A 26,500-nucleotide genomic window follows, 5' to 3' on the forward strand; every position below is an offset into this window, starting at 1 on the left:
ATTAATATATGAATAACAGAAAATTTGACCAAGTTATTAAAACAAATTTAGAAATTGATAATATAAAAGTATATTTAATTTTTGTCAACATTCTTCAATTTTTATATAATTTATGAATACGATGCTATTTTTATATCATGAATTTATTAACGGAATACAATCAATAACATTTCATTGCTTTGACTTGTTCAGGCTTTTTATTTATGTTTTTATAAAATAGTTTTTATAAAAATAGCTTGATTTATGAAGTAATCCATATTTAAAACGATTAATTCTTTTGATTTATAACACAATTGGTTTGAAACATACAATATAATATGCACAAAATATATCTTTTGAATATATAAAAAGTTAAAAATAGAATAATTGCGAAATTTTATTTCAACTTAGTGTTATCTATCGCCAAACTCAAAACATTTTGAACCGAGTTTATACCACTTTGTAAGTATTTATAAATTTATCTCGAAACTCTGTGAAAAAAAATCGTCAATTCCCGATATACCAGTTCGCATGAAAGAAAAATGATCGCCCGCTGTTTTCGGGTGTGAAAATATTAAATTGTATTCCTGCGGGGTCTTTGTGCGCGCGGGGTCGAAAGGCGATACAAAGCTCGCGGAGGGTGTCCGAGATCACTAACCAATATTTAATCAACTTTGCAGAAGAGAATATTATTCTCTGGACAAATCAAGGACATATGTATCAGACCGCCAAGGGGAGAGGCCGACATGTTCGTGCGTATTGATATCAAAGGACACACATACATGTCTCGTATATATACATGTCCCTTCAGCAAACAATGGCGTAGTTCTAAGAATAAAATGCGTTTTCCTTAAAAATTATAAAATTATAAAATTTTATTAACTTTATCATCTAATTAAATATCATGGACTTGAATTATTTTCAAAATCAAGAAAAAATATGTGAAATGTACTTTTGCCATTATACGATGACGTTACTTGTCAATTTTGTAACTTGAAATATTGATCATTCTTATCTAAACAGACTTTGTTCATTTAATTTTCTAAATCAAACGAAGATAAATAAACGCATTTTTTGACTTTTTAACTTATTACAAGTATGTGTATAACATTCGGGATTAAACATTTTTTATAATTGATTTGATTGTAACTATTTTTCGACACTTTGAAATATTTTTATGTTGGTTTATTTATTTGCCAATAGAAAGCCTGTGCTTTCGGTATCGACACGACATCTCGTTCATTATACACAGGATTTATTTCAAAAGGAGACGCCTATGTAGCGTCCGAGTGTGTGTGTGTGTGTGTGTGTGTGTGTGTGTGTGTGTGTGTGTGTGTGTGTGTGTGTGTGTGTGTTGTCCGGAGATGTGCACGGTGGCAGCGTGCGACACACGTTCCGCGTGCCGGGAACGGAATTCCCCTGGGATAAGATTCAGGAAAGAGGGTGGAACACCGCGACTGCTCTCATCGTGGCACTCTCTCTCTGTCGTGAGAACAAGTGCAAAACAAACGTCGCACAGGAGTTGGTCGACCGATGCGCACCGTCGTGCCATGCTCGTGAAAATTGTTTCTCTAGGTCGAAATAAATCATGTTTTCCCTTGCCCCTCTACTGTTTCATTCGCGCTACGCAAAAGACGTGAGAAATTTCCATTCGTTTGGGTACCAGAGTGTCTTAGCTCGCGTCAAAAGTATGAAATATGCAACATCTCCAAGTGTCGCGTTACTTTCCAATACCTTTATTATTTGATAAAGTTGAATCTTTTCAAAAATTGAATGAAAAATGACAATTCATTACGTCAGTATTTCTCAATTTTTAGTTTTGTATATTGTAATTATTAAAACTTTTATTATTAGTAAATCCATTAGATTAAAGCTTTAAATTAGCACACAAAGATGTAATACGACATTTTTATTATTGAACCCGGTAAAACATTCACATACATTTTTTTTCAAAAAATTACACGATATTGATTATAATATTAAAATACAATTAATTGTATTGTAAAATTAAGTTAAATTAAGTTAAAACAAAATTAATTGAATTTATTGCTAACCGAGATTAGTACAACAAATTATGTTTCAAAGTTTTCCTTACATGATATAATTAGTACTTTTAATTTGTTTGGTGTCAAATGTTATAGTCTATTTTTTCATTAAAAAATAAATAATCATATTGAAACAATTATTGAAAGTATTTTAATTATGAAACTTGAAATAAGAAAAAGCGATGAATCTAATTTTGTTTAAATTAACTTAAATTTGTAATATAAAATAATAAAATTATTTATTTTATATTTTTTATTTGTTTGTTTATTTTTAGGAATTTTCAATGTTTAATTTCTACCTAGATATATTTATGAATCAATGCAACAAGAACTTTATAAATTAGAAATAGCATCTCAAAAGGTTTAACATAATAAAAATGTTAAATAATATTCACAAAAATAATTTTTCACTTTATATATAAGTTAATTTAATTTTAATTGTTAAGAAACTTCTCTTTTGTAATTTCTATCACTGATAACAAAATTCTTATAATTTTAATGAGTTTAATTTTCTGACAAGATAAAATATGCATCAGATATGATAAAATATGCATTAGACATTACATTTCGTTTATAATATTAAGATTATTTAAAACATAAAGATTATTTAGTTCTTATTAAAAGCGCAGACTGGCTTTAACTTGTAATGAAAAATATATTGCCAGATTTGAGGAAATATTGTTTTTTAACAGTTTTATTAAATGTAAAAAAATCACTCTTTTTAGATTTAATTATGATAAAAATTGTGAAATACATATGTATTATTTTTCATACCTTTTTCAATTACTTTAATACTTAAATATATTTTTTATACTTCGCGAATAAAGTTTTTTATATTTTTATTTAAAAAATATACTCAAGTTGCTTTTAAAAATTTTATTATCGCTATATATTTTTTTATCTAAATAATGTTATCAATATCTCAGAAAAGCTGATTTATCTAATCAATATGACAAATAAGAAAATAAATATTCTATCTCAGATATAATGTTACTCCTTAAAACAACCGAAAAAAATTACTTTAGAAACAACAACAATTATCATGTAGATTAAATTTGAATTAAAATTCTGATTTTAATACACATTCAATCAACCAGTTAATAAGCGATATTAGACTTTCTCTCTTTCTTTATCTCTTGCTTTATCTCCCTCCCTCTTTCTCTCTTGTTTTTTGATTTAATATTTAATGGTCGGAATATGACCAGAAATTTTAGCGTCGACACGCGACGCGAATAATCCGGTCCGTGTGATATCCTTCGCACGGCACGGCACGGCACGCAGGTGTAAACAGATCCGAGGATCTTCGCCACGGTACGGGACGTGATGCAGCCTTCAGCAGACTCCTCGCGTCCACTGGAACAGCCAGGACACAGTGGCGTCCTTGCTGGCGTCTCCGCACGGGATCGATCGTAAAGCTGATGGTGGGGCGACCGGAGGGGCGCGTCATCGAATGATAGCACTCATTCGGGCTGATGGCCGTTTGGGGAAGAGGGTTGTCTGGCCTGTAACTCGGGAGTGGTTCTACCTCGAGAGGGGTGGAAGTTGGTGTTGCCGACACGGGGCGGTGTTTCAACCCCCCGTTCTCGTCACAGGGATGGTTCTACTGCTAGCGAATCAGCTTCAGCATGGCAAATCCCCCACGAAACGCAACCCCTGCAAGGACAACCACGGCCACACCCACGATCCTACCCGCGGCACCAGCGGTTATTGAATTAAGCTTATCATTTGATTTTGAGGAGACCCACCAGTCGGTCGTACGGGGCGCTCTTAAGCGGGCCGGAAAACTTCTTCCTATCCGCGGTGTAATCGCAATAATTTGATATCGCTGATCCGATTACGCGTCATAAGCCGCTATCGAGGAACCTAACCGGCGGCCCGGCACGATTCCCGGTCTCGCTGAAGCGTCGCCGACGAGAGAGCGGCGTGCCGCTCCTACCGCTCGTGTCTACCCGGGTTTTACCCGCGGACGAGCGGGCCCAAGAACGCGGGTACAGACGGGCCCGGATAAACTTACGTTGACCATGCAATCATAGATACGCATGCCGCATTTGTCATCACATCCACGCGTTTATTCACAACGAGTGTCTTTTTTTTCGTCAAATTAACAAAACGCATTGTCTCTACCTTCGGACATCAATGTGTTAGATATCGTGACACTTAATCGGGCTGCCGTCAATCTTTTCAAGTGCGCGTCATCTGAGACTGTCACTGTCGTGTCCTTTATTGTCATTGGAGTGTGCAAAAAGCAACGCGCGAAGTAACACACTGGTGCCACAACAACAAAGTGCCACTGGAATAAGCAAAGTGGATTTATCTGCAGACAGGCCAGCAGCGTCATGGACTACTCGTATCTGAACCAAGCCGCGGCTGCGGCAGCGGCCGGTTTCGAGGCGTCCAGCTGCGCCTTGGCCGCCGGGGAAATGCAGTGCAGTTATGGCGACTTGAGCTCGTGTTCGCAGATGAGCCAAGCGGCTTATCGTTACACCGCGGCACGGGCCGCCGGTTATCCCGGGAACGCGGCCGCTGCCGCCGGCGCTGCAGCCGGCGGCACGCCATTAACGGCCCATCATACCGCGCATCCCCATGCCCACACGCATCATGGGGCCCACTCAACTCCCTGCTCCGTAATGGCTGCCAGGTCCCAGGAAGTTCATCGGCACGCTGCCTCCATCTTCCCGTCGGCTATCAATCTTCAAAGTAAGTGACGTTCAAACGTATTTTTCAAGTGCTTTATTATCTCAGTTATTGATATTAACATTTAATTTTTGAGGAATTTCCGCGAATAATAACGCAATTATTAATTCCCGATTGCAATCATAGATTCAACCCTATTTTTAGCGTTTATAAAAAAAAATCTGTTCTATAATTTTACGGTTGTTTTTTTTAGATTGTAAGCAATTAATTCCGTGTCAAATTTATTACAAATTCTTCGAAGAATTCTTCGAAGAAAATTTAGAATCGACTTTTCTGTAACAAATAATGAGATAAATTTTTTAAATTCTTATAAAATATTTGTAAAACTAAAATTTATCTGTGAAAATATACGTACAAACGTTTTTTTTATTATAAATTTTGAGAAGTACTATTCAAGATCTTAACTCGACATTTAATTAAGGTTAAGATTGAAAATATAAATATTAAGAAATACATATCTTTAATACTTATGAAACTCTTTTTTGGATGAAAATTTGCTTCAAAAATTTAAAGAATTTATTAAAGTTATTAAAATAATAACACATTTTGATGAGATTTTCCATGTAATTATTTACGAAAAGTATATTTTAAAAGTATATTTTATCTGTAGAAACAATGTATATTATAATGTGTTATAGAGTACAAAAGTACAGTACATTTTCAATTTTGTAACTTGATTAAAGAAAATATTATAAAAGATTATAAAGTACCATAAAATACACGCTTCACTTGGCGCCTGTAACGCTCGAGCATTATTTATTTTTATTTGATAAACGATAAAAATGAAATAAACAATTCTGAGAGTACTGAGAGTGTCAAATGGAATGCACTTAATGTTATTAGGAAACTTATTATGTCGTATATAATTATCAAATTATTTAATAATTATTCAAAATATTACATTATATTAGATATTCAAATTATAATTGGTTATTTATTTTAAAAACGAAACGTTTAATCTGCGAAAATTTTTAAAAATTTAAAAAGATTCATCTAATGATGTAGAAAAATTTAAAATTTTTCTGTGTCATTAAACGAATCATGTCAACAAATAATAAATGATATATTGTGCGTTAACATTAATATATTATCGTGTTAAAACTAGCAATGTCGGTATACGTACGAATAAATACATAAATAATTCATAATTTCGACTGTGAACATGGCTTAACAAGAGCTCCTTTATCCTTGCGTCAATCCGTCGATCTATGAACGTGCGACGCTTTGTTATGTTTGTTCCGGCGATTTAGAAGGGGCTAAACATGTCACACAGTGGAGAACTAAGCTCCCTTCGCCGTAGTTGATAATTGATCTCGATTGAATTCAACATCACACATGTTGTTTCGACATGATGCGCGCAAGAATGTCACGCGGATAGATTATGCAACGTAGTATCTGTCATGCTTTAATTAAAATTTTATACATTCACTGGAGAAACTGGAGTTATGAATAGTTACCAAAGTGAAACTGTCACGAGGAATATCAAATATCAGTTGGACAAAGTAAAAGCTTTCTATAGATATATCTGAAGCATAATTATTTAAAGATTTTATAGAAAATTAAATTGTTCGTTTCTAAAAGTGTAAAGTTTTAATTATGTGGATATATAAATTTTACATATCATAACAATTTTAACACATTTAAAACATAAAAGTGCACTTTTTTCGAAAACAAAAATATATAGAACAAATATTATTACAGGAAATTAATTCCTATCTGTTTATTTGCTAATAAAATTTTTGTACCTGTATTAAACAAATAACTGGAATTGCAATAAATATACTCGTTATTATTAATCATATTTTTATTTTGTTTATCTTTTTTAGTATTTAGTATAAAGACTGTTCTTCTAATATTTGCAACATGGATACGGAAGATAGAAATCTATGTTTTTTCCATAGTATTTTACGCCGTACGTACTATTTTTAAATAGTTTTAACTTGTCTTATTGTATTACATATAGCAAATGGAGAATCGCATTTCCGAGATTGTATTCTTCATCACTCATATTGTGATTACTGTTTTTTATCTTTATTAACATTTTATATATTTTTAATTTTAGGTGGTTTAGGGTACAAGGCTTATTCAGGCCACGACGGTCTCGCGGAAAAGAGAAAACAACGTCGGATACGAACAACCTTTACATCAGCCCAACTGAAAGAATTAGAACGTGCGTTTCAGGAGACGCATTATCCAGATATCTACACCAGAGAAGAAATCGCTATGAAAATCGATCTGACGGAAGCTAGAGTACAGGTTAGTCACATTCTTTGTTTCGAAATTAATTTTTTTTATAAAATTCTCAGTTAAATTTATAACTTTTGTTGTTTTCTCACGCAACCGAAAGTTTGAATTTGTCTCACGAGAAAAATAATTACCTTATATATATATATATATATATATATATATATATATATATAAAAAGATAAAATTATATCTGTGGGTTAATATTAGATATAAGTAAACATAATGTCTCTTGCAAGAGTGCAATGACATTAGCGTAAAATATCTAACAGAAAAGAATTATATATTTACGCAATATAAATAATATAATAGTAGAAAAATGTTTTTACGATTATATATAAGGCAAGAACGTACTTTCTTTCTCGGATTATATATAAATTTGCATTGCATATCGCGCAGCTTACTTCATCCGTGCAAAGAGAGGGTTGTTGACGGAAAATTGAGGGTGAGTTCGCAGAAGGAGTGTAGTGTAATTACATTACAGACTCCATTTTCGTTTTCACGGCTACCTGCAGATCGCAAGCTGATGGATTATACTGTCTAAAACGCTTGACGGATTATCATGAACGAATGATAAATGACTTAAGAATTATACAAATATTATTGTAATATTATTTCTCATATGTGCAAAATTGAAATGATTATGTCTTTTTTTTTTTTTTTTAGTTCTTTTTATCGAGCAAAAATGTAACATTAAACGACGGCTGGCAGTTTTTTGCGAAAGAATTTCTCTTGTTATATTTTATTTATATCATAATTTTTAGAAATTTCATTTTAACGTAATTCGAGATGGTACGAAACGAGATGTATGAGGGTAATTTCTAATTTACGATAATTGAAGATAAATATGCTAAATTTTCTCGAATGTGACAACTGAATCAGGAAAGTTCTCATTTTAAATGATTCGATTTACATCATTTTCAGATCATTATACGTGCATTCACCGCATGTTTAAATTAGGATGTATTTTTATGCTGGATGTTTTCAAACTAAAATAATTTTTGAAATGCTAATCTCTTTATAATATTTTAAATCTATTTTACCTTAACAAAATGATTAAGGTGATTTGAGGACAAGTTGATTTAAGGATTGTATTAAAGAAAATATCTCTTTTAATTTTTGTAATTTTTAATATTAACGATGAATATTAAATATGTTTGTACAATTCTTATCTCGCATTATATTGAACATAATATTCGCACAAGTTAAGCTCAATTAAAGTTCAAAATAAAATAGTCATATTTCATGCTAAATATACAGCAAAAATGTTGATTTAAATATATTAATTAAATTGAAATTAAATTTGGTTAAATTATATAATTTGTATAAAGGCGCTTAAGAATTTAATTATTCAATACGTCATACACAAACTTCATTGACGGATTTTAGTGTTATTTCTACATAACTCGAAAATTATTAATGCCGCGATAGAACAATCACCATTTTCGTCTTTCGATTCTGTATGGGAAATCGGTTACGCTCTATGCGAGATAAATTTATACGATGCGAGCATCGTTAAAAGGGAGCTATCTGTCACAGCTTCCTCGCCGATTTCCTTCTATTCGCCTCTATTCGTACACATCCATGGTGTGTTACTTATTCGTGCTAAGACGCAGGTGTCGCGGAAAGGACAGGTGAGGTACATGTACGGTAACGCGATTAGACGGTTCTCCAGACGCTAACGGGTCCTAAAGTTAGACTTTCCGACTGACATGCATCACTTAGCGGCGCCGAAGTACCTCCTCGCCGAAATTTCATTCAGATTATCCAGCACGAACGAGAAGTGCAGACGATTTCATTGGTTTCGAGCTTCGAGGAGGGAGCAATAAATTTAATCTTATCTGTACGTAGGCGCGGATTAATATAACGTTCGCCATCGACGATCGCGATATTATTACACGACAAGATTGGGGATGGCGATTCGACGACTGTGGAACCAAATTGCTTGCTATTTGCGGCAACGGCTTGATATTCTGACGCGTGTAATCTACTTTTGCACGATGAGCGTTATCTTGGCGACGGCAAGTTACTTAAGCTGCCGTTAACCCCTTGACCCCCTACAGCCCTAATCGTTATAACTGTGTTGATCGGTACACGAAGATCTAAGTTATATAGTTCCGGTTGTATCTTCATACCATATATTTCAATAGAACTTAATATTTTCTTCTGTAGAATATTTAATTTTTATTAATTTTTTAGAAAAAATAAATAGCGATAAGTAGTTTATAAATATTAGATTTTGTTTGAGCATTACTATTATATATATATATATATATATATATATATATATATATATATATATAGCATATAGTTTGATTTATCTTATATTTCAGTTAAACATCTTCCTGTGTTTCCTTATATTTTTATAATCTTCTTTTAGCATATTAAGTATTGAAATTCTGAGAAATGTTAAAAAGATTTAATGTTACATATGAAGCTTTATCGAAAATTAAGACAAACAAGATATATACTTGATCATTCATCATGTATGTTAATTATTGTTATAATTTTTTATTATGTATTATATATTTTGTATATATATATATATATATATATATATATATATATAATTATTTTGTTTTAATTATTTTGTTAATTGAAGAATTGTTAATTTTGTTAACTGACATTAAATTAGTGATCATTAAAAAATCGCGGGTCAAAAATATATTTCTGAATGGTCTTCGAACTTTCTAAATGGAAATAAAAGCTATTCAGTTTATCTTGAGAAGTGAGAGGAGGAACCGATTTCTAGGACCGATATCCGGCCGATATCCGGTATAAAACCTGCGTACTTTATTTTTACGATTTATAAGTTTCTTCTTCTATTCATATATTCAAAGATTCATATATACTTCCTCAATATTTTTAAAATATTTTGTATCTATATTTAAATCTTTTTTATTCCTTGCTTTATTATCTTTTTTATTTCTTTACTTTTTTCTTCTTTTAATTTTATAAATATTATCTTTTTTAATGATTATATTGATAATTCCTATTATATTCTTTTTTCTATATAAATCATCTTAGAAATTATTTTTTAAATTTAATTTAAACTATATTTGAACGAGATAATTAGAAAGGTGCGAACTAATTGTGTTCGGATTAAATCGAATTGACTGAAATAAAAATTCGATTTGATTCAAATCCGAATCTTTATTTTTTGATTCCAATCTATTCGAAAATTTCGAATCAAGATTTGAACGTGATTCACGTATACTAGCAAGTTTGCAAAATTATATTTCATGTTTGTGCTGAAATTTAACTTCATAATAATTTGAATATTGATTGAAAGTTATTTTCCGACAATTCAATTTAATTAAATTTAACGTGATTTAATTTGAAATGAAATTTTTATTTCCATCGAAATTCGACAAGAAAATAATATTCTATCTAATTTAATTTATGTCCAAAGTTCCTGACTCTCATATCTCTAATAATGACGAGCAAAAACGGCCGAAAAAGTGTTTCTTGAACGAATGTTAATAATTTCATTGGGCAATTGTACTATATCGTGCATCGTATCAGATATGTTCGCGTGTTCGCCTATTCGCGTATCATGAGCGAGGACCGCGCGATAATGAAGCGCGAGATAACTATTAATACTCTAGTAGTTTGCGGGTTCGCGGCGCGACCGCCATCTCTGGTGAGGTTTATCCTCCCGCGGTGGGGTAAGTCCTTTGTCTGCTCGACTTTGCCCTCCTCCATTCTGACAGGACGTACGGTCCCTCAAGAGTTTCCTCGTCCCTTCATTCGTGATTCGTTCGTTCGCTACTGCGAGTCACCCTACCCCCGCTGTCTTCCAACCCTCCGATTCAACCCCGCGTTCCTGCCTCCATCCCTCTCAGCCCTCCATCTCGTCGATGGCGGCTGCTCGATAAAATTTCCTCCCTCTCGCATCGCGAGAGTCATTGGCTTCCTCCGTCCACCCCCTCCTGCACATCCTGCTTCCAGGATACTTCCTAATCGGCTGCCATTACTACCCCTATTTTCTCTCGCTATCTATAGTTTCACTTAACGCGAAGTATAAATTAAGTTACGCAGGAATGTTTCCGTTAACTCTTTTCCTTGAACATTATCTACCATTATTTCTTCTTCTTCATATCTCATTTAAGATACTTCCTAATCAGCTGCTATTATTATCTCTGTCTTATCTTTCTACTTTTATCTAGCGTGAAATATAAATTATGTTACGTGAATGTGTTCGACAGAGCTTTATTCTCAAAGGTTATCTGTCTTTATTTCTTCTTCTTCGTATCTCATTTATAATGTAGCCTAATTAGCTGCCATTATTACCTTTATGTTCTTTCACTATTCAGAATTTACTTAGCTTGGGATAAATTAACGTTTCCGTTGATTCGACAACGCTATAAATCTAATAATAACAAATCAGCGTAAACATTTTTTTTTATCATAGCGTATAAAATATAGATATTTTATCTTTTTATTTTTTTAAATTGATTGTTAGAACATTTTTTGTTCGAGGTCTCAAAAATCCTTGATTGCTCTGAATTTGTTAAGTATATAAAAGCAAACGAGTTAAATGCCTAAATAGAATGATATAAATATCTTTTTTTTCGAATAATATATTATATTCATATATTTTCATTTCTGAATTAAGATAATGTGATGTCGCTACTTTTTATTTTTGTTGTTTTAATTATTAGATAAATCACAAAATATACAATATTATTAAAAAGGAAAATATTAAAAAATTATAAAAAAGACATTATTAAATATTAATTAAATTTTCTGATCACAATAGATATATTAATTTTTTATTGATGTGATAATTTTTATAATATTTTAATATTATAATATGTTTTCTCAAACTTATTAAAGTATTGATAACAATCTTGATATATTTAAATTTCATTTGTAAATATGTCAAGTATCGAGAAAAATTTACACTATTTTGCGTGTTTGTAACTTGTATCTAATATTCTTTTTTACTTTTGTATCATAATTAAACATAAAAGAGATGAAATACACTATTGCATGTCACAAATATATTGTATTATAATTAACAAGCTTATTCTTATTCACTCTCTCTTGTGATTCCAACAATCATTCAAACTTTACAACAAAGTGTTCACTTCGCATATTTTTAATACGTCTACTAACGTTCTAGTAACGTTCATTTTTTTTTTTTTTTGACTTACCTCGAGGCAAATCCTGGTCTTAAAACTTAGATATCGAATTTTACAGTGTGTCGAATAACACACGAAATATAACGTTATGTAATGATATAATGTTCCTTACATTCGATAATCGATCACAAGACCGTCGTCTGATTATGGCAACGGTATGCGCATCTTAAGAAGAGGTAAAACGCGCTGGATCGGATTACCTTGCAACAACAGAGGCTGGGCATCTCTAACGGATATCGGAGTTCTAGTTGGCAGCGTTAGGTAGGGGCGCATAACCAAGTCAGCGTGCTATTGATAGTCGAGATTCTCTTGACGCGCGTGTGTTACACCGCGTAGAAATATCCCATCTCTCGTCGTTGGCGCGGCTGACGTCGATAAAAATATCCGAAAGATGATTGAATTTGTAACACTATCCGTTGCATTATGCAGCGGCTATAACCTGATCGCGTCGCGCGCGAGAGATCGACCGCGCGTTCGCGGTACCGAAAACGGCAAAAAGAGCCGTCGATTGTAGAGATGACACTTTCGACGGATGTGAGGCGGAATATTGGGAGAACTTGGGAGGCGTGATCAACGCGATATCCGATATATCACCGGCATAAATGCAAATATTGAAATCTTTATTAAGGAAACTGATATTAATCTTCGTCACCGCCTTCGTTAAATGTAAATGCTCGAAGAGCTATAATAATTTTATACACATCTGATGAAATGGTACTAAAGCAAATTAACGACAAATATTTTATTCTATGATATATTTTACTATGTTTAACCAGAAAAAGAAAAACAAAAAAAGAGACACATATTTTATATATAATTATTTTGTAATACCTTCATTTCGTAGTTTAATAAAATATGTCATTGTTAAATAGTTTTATCCTTTTTTTTTATATTTATTTATTTTCGAGATAAATAATTATTACAATTTAGAATGTATTTTATCAAAAATTATAAAAATATTATATCAAATATATTAAATAAAACTTGATTTAAAAAGGAATACTTAAATATATGCTAAGATAATCAGAACTTGAGTATCATTGCCAGCAATAACATTTCTTGTATATTGAGGAATTTGCTCGGATTAGCGCTAATAATTTATTAATGTTGTTTGTTATGCAATATTGATAAATCAATTCTGCACACGGTTCACGTGTACAATACTACACTAAAATGATATCTTTCGTCGAGATTATTACTCGTATTGTCAGTAACAATTTTTGAACGAAAATATGTTTAAAAAACATGTTACTCGTTTTGACACACGTTGATAACAGTTTTGCTCGTTCCAGATGGAAGCGAATGCCGAAATGAGTTTGATCAATAGGAACGATCACGATACTTGAAATCATTTTACTAAAGAAACTTGTATATTATATGAGACAATACTTGTTGTAATGAGACAATTAGTATCTTGTTGATTTAATTTCTTTAATCTGTACACTGTTGGAAAAAATGTGTTGAATTTAACATAAATCGCATGTCCCAAACGGTCCACTCAAAATTTTGTGTTAATTTAACATAATGTGGATGTGTTAAATAGTAACACCGAACACCTATGTTAATATTTCAACAAAAAAGAAATGTACTCTTGATCTTAAGTTGAAGTTAATTGTGTGTTACAATTAATATAATTTTTATGATAAAATAACATGTCGAGACGCGTCAAAATTCAAGACTGTGCCGAAACCACACAAAGAATAATAACAAGTCATCTCCACTCCTGTTATAGAGTAAAACCAATATTTTTTTTGTGTAAATTTTAACATATTGAATAAATACGTACGAATTGTGTTATTTTAACACATTTCTTAAATCATTTTAATAATTTTACATTTTATATTTGTTAAGGTCAGTTAACATAGTAGACATGTGTTAAATTTACATATAAATATGTAGGTTATTTAACACAAAAATTTTAACAAGGACCGATTTTAATACAAATACAAAATGTTTTTTACTGTGTAGGAAAGGTATGTAATGTAAGCTTGCGTCATATTCATTCTTTAGAACGCATTACAATTTTTCATTCATTCCTTCTATCGTCGTTTTATAATCATATTAAATTTGCGCATATTCATTCTTCTATTAAAAGAACGAATAGAAACTTTAATAATGTGTGTTTTTGATCGTGTTTTAAGAATTTTTACTTATAATTTTAAAACAGTATGGAAAAAGAAATAAAATTACTTCCAAAATATTATTAAATTATAATTATTATATTACAGAAAGATGAATGTCTCTCATATAATTCTCTTCTTTTCTCAAGATTACAGGATGATATCGATCGTTCTCGTTTTAGAGTATTGTATTAAAATATTATTAACAAGGTTTATTCAAATTTTACGTATTAATAGTATTCACTCGACAAATAAAAAAATAATTCGTCTCGTCCAAATGATCGTAAATCCCTCTGCGTTTTATTCTGGTCGCGTGATATACAAGGTTTCTCAAAATCTTCTCAGTTCCACGATCTCTTCAGCTCATCTATCTTTGAGGAGGCAGTCGTGAATCATTTGGCGATTGAATTATACCTGTGAGTCCCGTTCCACGTTTCCATCTTCCATGTCGTTTATCGGCAATGAACGTGGCGCGGGATTAATCAGCGCTGACCCATATCTCCTCCCGATTGGACCGATGCCATACAACACAAGCTGCACACAAAGGGACGACGAGTTTCTGATTAGCAGGAAATTTGTTCCTGTCGCTTTAAGGCCTGGTCATACAACACATGATGAGTGCAATCATCGCTCGCAATGTTGCTTTTAATGTGATTTTAACTGCTATTTTAAAAACACTGTAAAGAAAATATTGAAAAATTGAGCGTATTTGATCGTTATATGCAAGCAATAAATTTCAGTCAATTTTAAAATACAATTATTTACAGATACAAATATATATATATATATTTTTTTTTTTTTATTTCAAAAACATTATAAAAGATTAAATCTTTCTCGAGAAAGCAATTAAATAAGAAAACATTCTTAAAGTTTATAAATAAACTAATAATCTAACATGATTAATCAATGTTGATTAATAGAATTTAAATCTTTTGTGCATTTTTTGTTTATTTTCGTTAACATCATAATGTATCAGCTGTCAGTGTATGATCGTACGTGTTTTGCGAGCGATTAGAATCGGAATGGTGGCAGGAAAATAACAATAACCAGGAAGAGTATAATTGCTCGCTAGTTGGATTGCACCTTATATAACGGTAAAAGAATTAGTTGATTATTTAGTTTGTACAAAAATTTATCTCCACTTCCGTAAATAATTAAATTTATGCGAATGAGATCCGAGTGCAAAATAATAAATAAACTAATCGTTCTTCATTATCACCACTCATTACTCATCGCAATCGCGATGTAAGCTTTATATGAATGATATTTTATTTATTTTACTTATATGTCCCATGTCCGCATGTCCCATTGACTACGATGCTCCGGCCGTCGCGTGGCGGCACGTTTCGCTGCTCTGAGTCACATGTCATCCAGTATGAATTACAATTCCATTAACGTAGTAGAGCAGCAGAGCTGTGCATAATATGTTCTAAACCCTGATCTCTCTTGCTCCCCCTTTCCCCTTCTCTCTCTAGATTGGGATGTCAAGTACGCGCGATGTAATATTGCGAAGGGAGAACGAGGCGACAATAGCGTTCCCGATATGGGACAGGGCGATTGAAGTCATGTTTTTCGCCGCTAACGAGATTAATATTCACCCGCGAGCACATATCGATGCGCGAAATGGACGGAAAACATGGGCTTTCCGAAAAGATCAGCTGCGGTATTTTGTATCGCTGCGTGAATGACGGTTTATCGACGGTATTAATTGACTTGGCATCTACGAAAAATTAGTTGAAATTTTGTTAAGGAAATAAAATCAAGTCTTGAAAAAAAAAATCAAGAGAGAGCAAACTTTTGATAGTCTTTTAATAAGTGAGATGCTTTTATAAATAAAGAAATATTAATATTTATTTTATTATACACATATATTTACACGAAACAAGTACGTTGAATACATTTACATGATCATGTTTCATAAATAGTTGTCAGTTGTATTGAAAATGATAACTCTATATATCATTTATATTATTCGAATACTAATTCAATAAAATCATGTGACATAGATTTCTGCTGTAGGTGCAAATAGCTTAACCGATTAACTCACGACGTTACTATTATAATTATTAATAAAAAATTTTATTTCATAATATAATATTTCATATTAATACTTCATATTAATACTTATAGTAATTAATTATGATAGTATTAATGTTTGTATACGATAACATATAAATATAGATAAAACAAAAGCGTTATAAATTAAGAGAGTGCGATAAATAAAGATTTTAGAGAAAGAATTAATTATGTTAAAGTTTTATTTTTTAATCAATTTCTTTAAAAAATTTAATTTTTAAAATTTTAAAAATGATAACTAGGAAAAATAATAAAATTTTCTAAAGATATTATAACATAGCTATTAAAATAATATAAGATTGCAAACAGACATAATATACTATTTAATTTAGACAAAAAATTAGTTTTATAATAATAAAATTAAAACAATTCAATTTTTTATTAATATCGTAAAAATTTCAATCATCATACGAGTGATAGAAATCAGGATATAGAAATATCTTTTCGTCGTTCAATTGATTGGCACTTGAATTTCGACCTCCTTATCCGAAGTTCGAAAGATGAAGCTAAAAGTCAGACAGGGCAATCTCGAAGCCTCTGGAGTACGACCAGTACAGTCGAAAAATCAAATGTGAATTTCCTTCCCATCCCTCGATGGGATACGTCGCTGTCAAGTGAAACAAGACGTCCCCCTGTGTCTTGTGGGAATGAAAGACAGAGACAAGCACACCCACGATTAAGGGTGTTTGTTCTCGAAGGGTCGAGAGAAGCCAGAAGTTAGAAAAAGAGGAGGAAGAAAAGGAGATCAAATGATGGAAAGAAAAGAAATGAGCGCTATGAAAAAGAGAGAATCTTAAAGGAGGTAAGAGAAGATATGAAATCTAAGGGATACAGGGAAGAGAGAGAGATAGAAAGAAAGACGATCTCGAAAGAAAAGGAGCAAAGTAAAAGAGGAAGTGAGACAGATTGAGACTTTAAGATAGTGTGGAAAAAAGAGAGAGAGAGAGAGAGAGAGAGAGAGAGAGAGAGAGAAATAAAAGAAAAATGAATGCCTAGAATGAGAAGCGACTATAAAAGAAAGAAAGTTGCGATATCTAAGGGATAAGGAACAAAGAGAAAGAAAGAGAGAGTGAGATAGAAAGGATGAGTAAATGGAGGGTGCAGGACTGGGAACGCGAGACGATTCCGGGAGTCGAGGGGTTGCTTGCAGTTGGTGGCACGGAGGGATGAAATGGGGAAAACATTCGCCCGGGCTCCGGCGGCTGGTGTCGGAGTTGGGCTGATACACAAGGGGCCCATGCCAGAGAGTGTGCGCCGGTAATTGCGAGCTCTATGTAGATCCACTTACAGTGATTAAAAACTGTCCTGCTGGGTATCATCCGTGGCGGAACGACGCATCAAGGACAAGAGGAGAAGGCAACGACCAGGATGCACGCCAAGAATAATTCCGTCACGTCTCGCAGCCACGTCATTTCGCACTCGTCCAGACAACAATCTCGTTTTATATAATAGCTCCGCGACCATTGTGGTTCGACTGTTACGGTGAAAAAAAAAAACGGATATATATACTTTTCTCACGCTATTTTCTAAAATGAATTTCTATTATTACACTTGCAATTTAAGAATATAACGTAATTGTAGTTAGAGACTCGTAGAAAATTATTATATTTAAAAAGAACGAAGAGACTTCAGATTTGATCAAAAACTTTTCATAAAAAAATATCGATTCAATTTTAAAGATTTTGAGATTTACAGTTTCCTTTTTATTAATGATTTTTCTTTAAAATATTTACATTAGTAATATTTGTGTAAAACACAGTAAACAGATTTTTGCAAAAAATATTAGATAAAATATGTAATCAATAGTGTAGATGTATATAAGAATAAGCATAATGTACAAAATTAATCATAGATTTAGTATAATCACTTCTCTTGTATTTCATCTTACTATACGTACTGTATACGGACTGCAGTGGTCCAGACTTTCAATTAAGGAAATAAGTTTAGGGTGAAGGCGCATCAGCCTGCCATCTCAGTCTTAATTACAGCCTGCTTCGTGTAGCATGGAGACATTCACTTTTATTGGTACTATCGTCGAAATGACTCCATTACAAATTAATTAGATACACGAAACTTAATCTCGATGAGAAAGAAAGATGAAAGGAAGAGACAGAGAGAGAGAGAGAGAGAGAGAGAGAGAGAGAGAGAGAGAGAGAGAGGAAAATATAATATAAGTATACTTTTTAAAATTAATATTTTCTTTTAATTATGAAACGAAATCATTTTACTGCATTTTACAATAAATTTTTTAAAAATATTAAAATAAAGTGATACATTTGTTTAAAATTTATAAAAATTAATAAATTATTATGACAAAATTTTGAAGTTAAATTTTCGTGTAGCATTAGATATTATATATTTGATAAATTTATACATGAATGAAGAAAATTTAATCTCGTATACTCTATCTTATCTGCAAGGTATTGAATTAATTTGCAAACAATATTTTTTAGCGAAAATTTGTTTACGTATTATTTTTCTACAATTTTTTATTTAATTTTAATATTTAATGTAAAATTAAAATTTTATTAATATTATAAATTTATTAATATTAAAATTTATTAATATTATAGATTATAAATATAGAATATGCTTATCATTTCTAAACTTTGCGTACACGTTTAAATTATATTGGCAGATAGTATCGAAATAATCATATTGCGAAATATATCTTGCCGATACCAAATTAAACCCAGGGTCAGAAAGCAACCGAGTGAAATCCGCGGTTAACTGATTCGAGAAGGGAAAATCACGACGAAGCCTAAACATAGGGTGAATCAAACGGATAAGCGTAGCGCAAATTGCACCATCGTACGATGCTTCTGTAGAATTCCTAATGCTTTGATATTTACTTTAACTATCGACATTAATACAGATGTTGCTGCGACTTGATTAAATAATATTAAGTACAAAAACTACTATTATAAAAATACTCTATTTTATCTAAATTAAGGATTAGCAATAATATATTTGAACATATGTAAGTTAACATAAAAAAATATTAATATGTTATTGGATCCTGTCTTCATAGCTATTACATATATCTATTATTTAAATAACCAACGACTTTTATATAATTAAATAAATACGATCAATTTGAAAATCCAATTTGTTCTAAATAAAAAAATTTATATATATTTATATAAATTTATATAAATTTATTAATTTATTAATTTTGCAATGTAATTGAATGTCTTATGTCTTATCTTAATAATAATATTAATAATTATTTTAATAATAGAAAGTTAAAAAGGTTGATTTAAAATTAAGATATGATTATAATATTAATTTAATTGAAGACAAATATTATAATATTATTTCAGTTAAAGAAAAATTACACGTAATAGTTTAATAAAAATTATGAGAAGCATTATTGTATACATATTGAATATCGAATTGTAATATTTAATGAAAAAAAGTTATCTAAAATTAATTATGTTACATTTTTATCTATTTATTTAATTATAATGCAAAATGCAAAATTGAAAATATTATTCGAACGCGTTAGCGAGAAATGTTAAGAAACAAAATGCAGAATTTTTATTAAACTTTTATTAAAAATAAAATAATTTTGCTTAATAATTAGTAATTAAAAAAATTACATAATTAAAATTTGAGAAAACAATAAAATAATAAAATATATCAAAGGAATCGTATCCGCGCATGCGGACAAGTATTGAAACGCATGATTGGAAGAGAGCGGAGGGTAGAATTCCCGTACAGCTCCTGTATAAAGAGGTGATTAAATATTTATCCAGAAGGTGCTGGACATCTGTCGATATGCCTTGTTGCACTTTATTTTGGTATATTTGTTTAACATTAACGCTACATGCGCGCGTGAACGCGCTCTCTCACCCTAATTCGCCTCGTCGTCGTCGTTGTCACTTCGGCAAACAACGGCACACATGCTACGAGGTCTGCTCGAGGTTTGGTCCGTGGCCAAATACGAATTATTAGTATAGTTGTCTTTGGCACGTATCTAGTACATTTAGTCGATAGTCGATAATCGCGAGACAACTTTCGAAAAAAATGAACAACAATGATATCGATTTTTTTATAAGAAAATTAATTAAAAATCAATAAAATCTTCTGTTATTTCTTTTTTTCTTTCACTCTCGGATAAAATCTGAGTACAAAGAAATTAAGTATATATATATTATTATCAAATATACAATTGTTAAGATGTACCTAATACCACATTGAAATTAACGTTGATTCTTAACGTAAAACTTTTCAATAATTCCGTCATTACTTTTTAAAAGACAGAATCTCTTATTTATATTTGAAAACTAAATTGATCTTTCTTCCTGGCCAAACTTGATTTCGCGTCTCGCTTTTTTTTATGTTGTTTTTTTTTTACCCCTTTTTCAGTCAACGGCAGATCACGAAGAAACGCGATGCCAGGTGTAATCAATTTCGGATTAATTAGCGCGCGAGGGGGCTCGCGGCGTTCGTCGCGTAGTTACGATTCGAATTTCGCGAAAAATCGTCACGCCGGTTGCGCAACCGGCGCGCGACAACCGGCAGCAGCAGCACAGCAGCACAGCAGCTGATAAAAATCCAATAGCCCCAGTGTTTGCCAGCCGGAAAGGGCAATCACGTTCATCATGGTGTCCTGCGCTCCCGCCGTCGCCTCCCGTCGCCGCCGCCGTCGCCACGGTGCCACCCTCCGCCGCCCATCTAGCGTCCCTTCTAACCCCCGTGCAGTCTCCCCTAGCTCCAACAACCGACAGCTCGAGCAGTTACGTCCTACAAGCTCTGAACGTAGCCGCCCCTGGAAAATCCGGGGGTGGGATTCACGTGCGCACACGTTGAGGAACGAACGGTTTAGGGAGTGACGAGGAGGGACGGAGATTGAAGGGGAGTTCGCCGCGCCGTAAGGGAGTACGGGGGACACGGTGGGGGCAGAGCGGCGAGATAGAGGGACGAAGGGGAAAAGGGTGGATGAGCGGCAGCACCGCCGGTCAGATAAACGCTAAAGCAAATAAATCCGCTACTTTAACATGCAGGTCACCGCAGGTGTCTGTTTATTTTATTCGTTAAATATTTCATTTGGCCGGCTAGGGCCAATTACGAGCGCGCCGAACGGCCGGCCTCGCCGTTTTGCTCTGACGAGGCTCTGACGCCGAACTCTCTTCGAACGCGCTTCGCGCAACGATTTCTCGGTTTTGCGATGTAGAAACGTAATATTTTCCATTTTCCTATATATCTCAAACTTAAACCTTAATTGAATTCTTAGCACAGATTTTAACTCATTCCAGTAAATTCATCTAAGTAAATTAATAATTATTTGACATTAATTATCTTTAATGATAAAAGAATCCGAATATTACAAACATCAATTATGTATTTAAAATTATACGAAACGATAAACGTCTTCTGCAATTTTAAACTTCCATTCTATAAATAAAAAATGAATTAATTAATTTATAAAAGACATTATAATTGCAATTTAATAACGCTTAATACGCATTAAGAGTAATATATTTATTAAAATTTTCTTAATAAACAAACGGGGGGAGTTGATTTTTCGACATTATGTTAATTACATCTGATTCAATTTCTTCCTATGAAAATATTTTAAGATTATTATTCTTTCAATCAGATCTTGCTCTTTAGACAATCTGTAAACTAATGTAATTTGAGATATTAATTACAAAGCATATTTTGTAAACATTAAACTTAAAAGTATTTCAATTTATATAAATTGCAATAATAATGAACATATTAAAAAATAAAAATCTCAAGAATAAATGTATATAAAACTGAAATAAATTCTTTTACACTTCCTCTCTTAATAGATTATTTCATATATAGAAGAAAAGTTATAAAAATTCAAAGATGATTAAAAAAACTTTTATAGATATGCTGTATCAAAATCACATTATTATTATGCTCGATTTAAATTCCTCATAACCATTTTTATTTTTCCGAGCATAAATAATTATCATTACTTTTGTACCAAAAAGTAATTTGTATAATTATGAATAAATATTCTGACCAAGAAACATCAATAATATAAACATGAATATGTAATTATGAGAAATTCATTACAGATTTAGCAGCAGTATATTCATATGCTCATATGCTCTCGATTTTTATTTAGTTTCTTTCGTTAGAAATAGATATACATTTATATGATATAAATTTTAATTAAAATAACTTTATTCGCGTATCAGCAGGCATAATTTAACTTTACTACACTTTAGCAATTTTCGCGTCACTATATTACAATCTTGTCCATAAATTATATATAAAGGAAAAATATTTAAGTGGCTAAAACAATATTAATATAACCATATCTTAAAGAAATATCACACCATAGTGAATATGAATATCATTATTCTTTCACAGTTTTATCTTTCAACAATCGTACATTTAAATCGCCAAGGAAGAAGACGAAAGAACAAGACGTTCTAACGCCGTCGGTTCTTCGCGTTAATGTTCCAGGTATGGTTCCAGAACCGGCGCGCGAAGTTTCGCAAACAGGAGAGGCTGGCTCAGCAGAAGTCGACGTCGCAGAGCGGCATCGGGGTGGACAGCGGCGCGTCCAGCCCCGTAGCCGGCACCGTGAAGGCGGAGGGACGTTCGCCGAGGAGTCCGGCAACGCCACCGGGCAGCTCAAACAGCGTGCTGTCGTCGAACGAGATCAAGCCGATCGCCAATCAGAGCCTGGTGAACGTGAAGCACACGGACGGCACAGGCGACGGCGGCTCGCCGAACGCCCGGGGAAGTAGCGGCGGCGGCGGCAGCGGCACCTGGGGCTCCTGCAGTCCCAGGCCCTTCTCGGCGGCCCTGCCGCCGTATCTTCTCGACCCGCTACCGCTGAAAACTGCGAACCTTTACTAAACCGCCGTCTCCTCCCGTCATCGGCCTGGCGGAAAGTGTAAATATAGAGTGCCGCCCGCTCGTCAACACGGAGACACGACAAGCCATTCAGGGAGCGTCCAAATTTTTTTCTCGCGGGCCCCAGTTTCCACGCGGCCACGCGAACTCATCGGCGTCCATTTGCACGCGCGGTAACCTTAAGGACTCCGGTAAGACGCGCCGTTCATATTTTTGACAAAGATAAGATTTAAGCAGTTGGGAGGACAGACACGAGAAAAAAATGCGACTTGCCTACTTTGAGGTAGCATCTTGCTGAGATGCGTTACGAAAAATTTGTGCGCACACCAAACAGAGCGTAAAGTGCCAACGATCGAGAGTCCTAAATATCACTTAGTGAATTTGGTAAACATGGTATTATCGTGAAGAGATTTAAAAACCAATGAGATACTATCTCTTAAGTTTAGCGGAGAAATAATTTTTAATATATTAAATATTTCGACCAGCTTTTTAGAATGTGCTATGTTTGTTCTGCATCCCTGTGATAAGTGTAAAAACATTTGAATAATGTATGATTCCCTTAATTTTCATCTGGTTATTTACACACTGGTATAACTGTAGATAGAAAAGACAAAAAAAGAATAGTGTACATTATATGATATAGAATATTGTTTTTGTTGACGAAAATATGCTGCTATTATTTAACAAAAGAATTTTAAAGAAAGGCATAATTTGAAAAATGCTTGAAGCATTACCATTCAGATTGAAACCAAGATTATTAACAAAAATAATAGAAAAATAACATAAATGGACTTAAAACGTACCGAATTTCACATTCCAATTGATATCGAGAATAATGAAATTTGCAATTTGCAAACATTTACTCCAAACGGCAATTTTAATGTTCCTGAGAAATACGAGCGAAGTGTAATTATAAACTCATATTGTTTCATTAAACATGTCAGATTTGTGCAAATGTAAGTAATTATATACGTTCTAAAACTAAGATATGATAAGAATGGCGAAATTAATCTAAACGTAATTGACATCATAAAATAATTATAATCATAAAATTAAATATAAACAACTTATTTTTAAAATTGAAATATTTATTTACACATTTTAATTTAATAGTATATACCATGTCTTTTTAATTAGCATGAATAAATTGTTTTGTCAAAAACTTAATCAATAAAACTAATTCATTTGGATATTAATTAGATAAAATTATTATTTCATTAATTCAAATATAAAATAATCTTGAGTATCCAAATATATTACATCTATTCACTTATTCATTTCATTACAATCATAAGACAGAAAAATCAGCTTCATTTGAAACCATGGAAAATTATTAGAGTATCGCTCTAACTTTCGAAGGACATTAAATTTTCGTTTCCAGTATATGCTTTTCATCCCTGTTATTTTCCGTCGATAGGATTAAAAAAAAACACACAACATAGGATAGTATTAAAGTATTATTAATCATCACTGGATTTAACAAATTTAATTTATCGAAATTAATTTAAATATTATGAATTACGGCTATATTGCGAAAATCTTCTGCGATATTTATTCTGTATGAAGTAGCAAAAAAACATATATTTCCACAGTAAAATCCTTTCCAAAGCAAATACCAAATATACTTCGCACTGATTTAATGCGCGATTCCAGCGACCTGTCGAATAATTAATTGTTTAAACATTAAGAGCGAATAATAGATAAAAAAGGAAAAAAAAGAGCAAAATATTTGCTTAATATATTGAAATAAATGTAACTTTCGATAAAAAAAAATCATTTTGCTAAATCAAGGAGAAAAATATTTTAAGAACATTTTAATATGTTAATTGTTAATTATATTTCAGAGTGTTGACTCTGGGATTCATATTAACCAACCAACAAATATTTATGTTAAAATATTTAACATTTTCCATTTGTGTTCAAAATATATTTGTCCAAAAGAATGTAGGAAATTGATAGCCAAAGTCCAAATTCAACTGAGATTGCCGCTTCGAATGGCTATTAATTTTATATATCAATTCTATATATTCTATTTTGTTATAATTATAACAATTGTAATTTGTTAATTGATTTTCAATGGGGCAAAAATAAATTTAGAAAATAAATTTATACGAAACTCCATAAACGAAACGTCTTATATCAAGAATCGTTGTAGCGTGAGACAATTGATTCGCGTTAATTCGCAGATCGATGGAATTTCTCTTAGAAAGTCCTTAAAATAAATACTTACATACCGTCCTGTGTATCTCGTACCAAGAAGAGCGAGGGTACCTGTCTTATCACAATATACGATGGACAATTTTGGCAGTGGTCATCGACTCGTTCGTCGTGCGCCGATAACGAGCGCACCTTATTCTGCGTATGTATAGTTTATCGATTACGACTGAATCTATTTTATAGTGAGATGTATAAATGTACATTAATTAAGACGAAGGTATGTATAGTTCACCTGAAAATACTTTTTTTTTTTTTCCTTTCGCGAGTCTCGTCAAATCCGCCTTAACTTTTAGAGGCAATTGAGTATTCCCTCTCAACTATGTCGATAATAATATGCCGATAATTAAAGTAATAGTTAAAGCTAAACTAAACGTATTTAAAATTGTTATACTTTTTACGATATTTTTCCTACAGTTATTCGTAAGAATCATTTCCAATATAAAATAAAAATTTTAGAAAATATTAAAGCGTTAATTGGCTAGGAAAAAAATTGGCGTCCAATGTTTAACAAACAAGAAATCTATTAGTGTACTAATTATTCAATAAATTTTGAAAATTACTGCAAAGGAAATTTTGCAGAGACATAAAGGTCCTCTAAAAGTTAATGGCGATAGCGTGCAAAAAATTTCTATCGTGGCAATCCATATCCCAGTTCGATAACGAATGTGATTTTTTAACGAGGCACTTTTACAAAACTGCGTATTACTGGCGCGTAGCGAGCCGCGCTTTCGCCCATCTCCGCGAAAGACGCGCATTATCGATTATACGCGATGACGACGACGACGACGACGAGAGGGGAAAGGCTCGTCTCCGCAAGCCAGGAAGCGTTCGTAAGCTCTGAACAGCTTCGTTACTCCCGCCATTATTGTTAAGATTAACGAATGGTAATTATCGATATGTGTGAACCGGAAACTTGTACAGTTGTTGCTATAAATATATGAAATTAGTGTTTTACACCATACTCATACTCACTTCTCTCCGTTGAAATCACTCCAGTGGGTCCTATAATATAATTTTATTACAATACTATTATCTACTTCAGGCAGTGTAACAGCCAACGTTTGCCATTATTATTTTAACTTATATATATATATATATATTTAATGTTAATTTTGTATTATTCCATTACTTT

The 26,500-nt window shown here is 32.5% G+C and overlaps 1 protein-coding gene across 1 annotated transcript; it reads left to right on the top strand.

The window, feature by feature from the left end:
- Positions 1-282: 282 nt before the first annotated feature.
- LOC105432251 (uncharacterized) lies at positions 283-26,474 on the top strand. The gene is made up of 3 exons (XM_089077844.1): positions 283-4,721; positions 6,781-6,974; positions 22,756-26,474. Exons 1-3 carry the CDS (start codon positions 4,361-4,363, stop codon positions 23,152-23,154), a joined length of 954 nt encoding a protein of 317 aa, XP_088933970.1. The 5' UTR covers positions 283-4,360; the 3' UTR covers positions 23,155-26,474.
- Positions 26,475-26,500: the final 26 nt, after the last annotated feature.

This window comes from Pogonomyrmex barbatus, unplaced genomic scaffold, assembly GCF_055798465.1.
Source record: "Pogonomyrmex barbatus isolate J1 unplaced genomic scaffold, ASM5579846v1 scaffold20, whole genome shotgun sequence".
Taxonomy (NCBI): Eukaryota; Metazoa; Arthropoda; class Insecta; order Hymenoptera; family Formicidae; genus Pogonomyrmex; species Pogonomyrmex barbatus.